This window comes from Tamandua tetradactyla, chromosome 6 (assembly GCF_023851605.1).
Source record: "Tamandua tetradactyla isolate mTamTet1 chromosome 6, mTamTet1.pri, whole genome shotgun sequence".
Lineage (NCBI taxonomy): Eukaryota > Metazoa > Chordata > Mammalia > Pilosa > Myrmecophagidae > Tamandua > Tamandua tetradactyla.
In genome coordinates this window covers 84,483,421-84,486,413 of record NC_135332.1, presented here as the reverse complement: position 1 = coordinate 84,486,413, position 2,993 = coordinate 84,483,421, and the positions used below count along the sequence as shown (strand labels likewise).

General features: G+C 64.2%; 1 protein-coding gene across 1 annotated transcript; it reads right to left on the bottom strand.

Annotated features, from left to right (window-relative positions):
• Positions 1-555: 555 nt before the first annotated feature.
• LOC143686191 (lymphocyte antigen 6D-like) lies at positions 556-2,501 on the bottom strand. The gene is made up of 3 exons (XM_077163178.1): positions 2,374-2,501; positions 1,354-1,452; positions 556-1,148 (listed from the first exon to the last, which is right to left on the bottom strand). The coding sequence occupies exons 1-3, from the start codon at positions 2,423-2,425 to the stop codon at positions 916-918; spliced, it is 384 nt and encodes a 127-aa protein (XP_077019293.1). The 5' UTR covers positions 2,426-2,501; the 3' UTR covers positions 556-915.
• Positions 2,502-2,993: the final 492 nt, after the last annotated feature.

Sequence of the window (2,993 nt, the reverse complement as noted above, 5' to 3'; positions counted from 1 at the left end):
GAAACCAGGAAGGGGGACCCAGAAACCAGGCAGGGGTCCCAGAAAAGGGCCTCAGAGGCTGTGCTCCTCCCGGGCACCTCTGGGCACCCTCATCCAGCCCTCCTGGGTCTGGATCACCCCCCCTGGAATTCTCTCATCCCCCCAGTGAGGTGTGCCCGAGGGGAGCTGCTTGGGCCATAGATGGGGTCAGACCTGGGCAGCAGGCCGTGCCTTGGGTGGTGGTGGCCAACAGCCAGCGTCCAGACAATGCCACGCCCGGGCCTCACTTGGGGTGCCCCCAGCAGGCCTCACTCGGGTCCACAGAGTCCTGCCCTGGCAGCTCCTCTCCCCAGGCCCCCTGCTGGGGCTGGGGCACCCCTCCTGTTCAGGCTCACCCCAGGGCGCCCCCCTGCATGCTGAAGAAGAGGTGCCTGCAGGGGGCCCAGGGTTCCCTCTCCTGGGGTGGGGAGAGCTGGTGGAATCTGGGGCCTAGCAGCCCTGCCTGTCTCCCAGGGGACCGCGAATCCCAACACGAAGCACCTCCGGGATCCCTCCGCTTTTGGAATAGCACAGCCACACGGGTTGAAATCATTTATTCCTTTCGGCAGGTACAAGTAGAAAAATCAAAGGAAACCAAATGAAATGAAGATGAAGGCAGACGGGCTCAAACCGCGGCGTCCTCTACCCTCTGTACTCTCCACCACGATGTCATCTCATACTGGGGGAAGAGGCTCCTCTAGGCCAGGAGCCCCCCATATTCCCCCAGGGCAGGGAGGACCTGGCTCCAGGGCCTTTGAGGGGAACCCCCAGTCCAGGGGGTCTGACCTCCCATCCCGAATGGGGATCAGGACTCGGCGGAAATCCCCAGCGGGGAGGGTGGGGAGCGTGGAAATCCCCCAAAAGCGAGCAGTAGGTGGTGGGGGTGGAGAGGGAGTGTCACAGGCTGCCCAAGAGGAGGGTGAGGAGGCCAAGAGCCAACGCCAGACGGGGGGTGGTGGCGGCCAGCGGGCTGCTAGCGGACATGGGTCTTTTCAGGCTGGAGTTACACAGGTCTTCCTGGCAGCAGTGGACGGTGACCTTGCCGCTGGTGACCTGGCCGTGCGAGGTGTCACCGGGCGTGCACATGTCCGAACACTCCTTCTTCACCAGGTTCCCCGACAGCGTCTCCACTGGGCCGAGGTGGGCGCGGTCAGCTCAGCCAGGTGCGCCACACCCTTGCCGCGTGCCCCCTCCACCCACCTTGGACCCCCCCGCCTCGTGCCCATGGCAGCCCTGCCTCCGAGCTCCCGGCCAGCGTCGCGGTGGCCATCCCACCCTACTTCCTGGGAACGGTGGCTCCCATCCCACGGTGCCCCGGCCCTGCCCCGCGCTCACCCTTGACCACGGTCTTGCAGAATTGCGAGGTGGGTGAGCAGGGTTTCGGTTCACGGCAGTTGGAGGAGCTGCTGCACACGTGGCACTGGAGGGCTCGGGCTGCGGGCAGAGGGGGTCGGGGTCTCAGCTGGCCCCAGGGAGGCCCCCGAGGGCATGGGGGGGCCCGGGGTCACTGCCCAGAAAGACCTTCTGGACAGAGCCCTCTGCCACTCCTGCCCTAGGCCAGCACCCTCGGGGGGTTCTTGGACCCTGCTGGGGTCATTCCCTGTAAACAGCTTCAGGAACGGGAGATGACGGTCCCATCTCTGTTGGGGAATCCCTGGGACCCCGCCTGGGGGAAATGTCCTGTCCTGGACCTTGCTTGGAGGCACAGGGAAGAGGTAGCCAAAGTGGGGGAGCCCCAGAGACCCCGTCTTCTGAGAAATGTCCAGAGCTCTGGGGCTGTGGCATGAGAGGCCCAGAGCACATGCCACCGTGCCCCTCCAGGGGCTGACCCCAGCACCAGCAGCAAACTCCCTGAGGACCCCAAAGTGAGCCATGGGCCCTGGGGCTGTCAATTCAGCCCCTGGAACCTGTGGCAGGAAGAGCTCGGTCACTTCGGGGCTGTCCTGGGAGGGACTGGGAACAGGAGGACCTGGTCAATGGGGCCGAAGGACTCCGATCAGGGGTCGTTCCAGGAGCTGGAGGGGCATCCAGAGAAGCCCCTGTTCCACTCTGACCCTGAGTGTCTGACTTCGTGAGCTGCCTCTAAGCGTCTCTGATTCTGAAATACTCTAAGTCTGTGATTCCATGAAGTTTAGACAGAAGGTTGATCTTTCCTCTTTTAGTTCTAAGACCCCCACGGCTCCAAGAGTCCAGCATCCCACGTTTGTCAGGATTGTCTGAGCCTTAAGGTCAGTCACTCCAGGGTCCCCATGTCTGGTGATGCCCAGGGCAGGCCTGGCCTGGGGCAGAGGGTCCAGCTCACAAGACAAACGTCCACCCCATCCCAGGTCCCAGCCCCTCCACCCAGCCCCTTACCTGGCCCTGCGGCCACAGCCATTGCAGCAAAAAGCAGGAGGACTGTCTTCATTTTGGGGTGTTCTCTGGGAGAAGTGGGGGCTCCTCCTCCCTAGAGGCCTTATAGCTGGAACGGGATTGCTGGGCGGGGTAGGGGGCAGGGGGCAGGGAGCCAGGCAGTGGCATTCGGCAGGGACCTGTGCATGCGTCACCCCGGCTGCTCCCTGCTCTGGCCACGCCCACCCAGCCCAGCCCGCACTCACCCCCTGCCAGCTGGAGAAAGCGGGGCTGGGCCGGGGCTGTGGACGGGCCCCCCAGGTGCCTCTCTCGGCCCATCCTCGCTCCTGATGCTCTCTCTGTCTCTCGGTCTAGCGTTTCTCTTCTCTGTCCCGGCCATCCCGGCGTCACTGCCTCTGTCCTTCTTTCCCCCTCCTTGTCACCCCTCCTTGTGTCTTTGTCCTCTGCAACCCCACCCTTGGGGATTCTTTCAGCGGAGCAACAGGCTGTGCTGGGTGCCCTGGGGGTACCCCGCCTTGTGCCAGGGGCTCAGGGCGGAGAGGAGGAGGTTCCCGGGCATGGCTCACGGTTGCCTGGTGGATCCAAGGGGGCCTTGGGGAAAAGACCCGTAGGGGAGAAGTGGG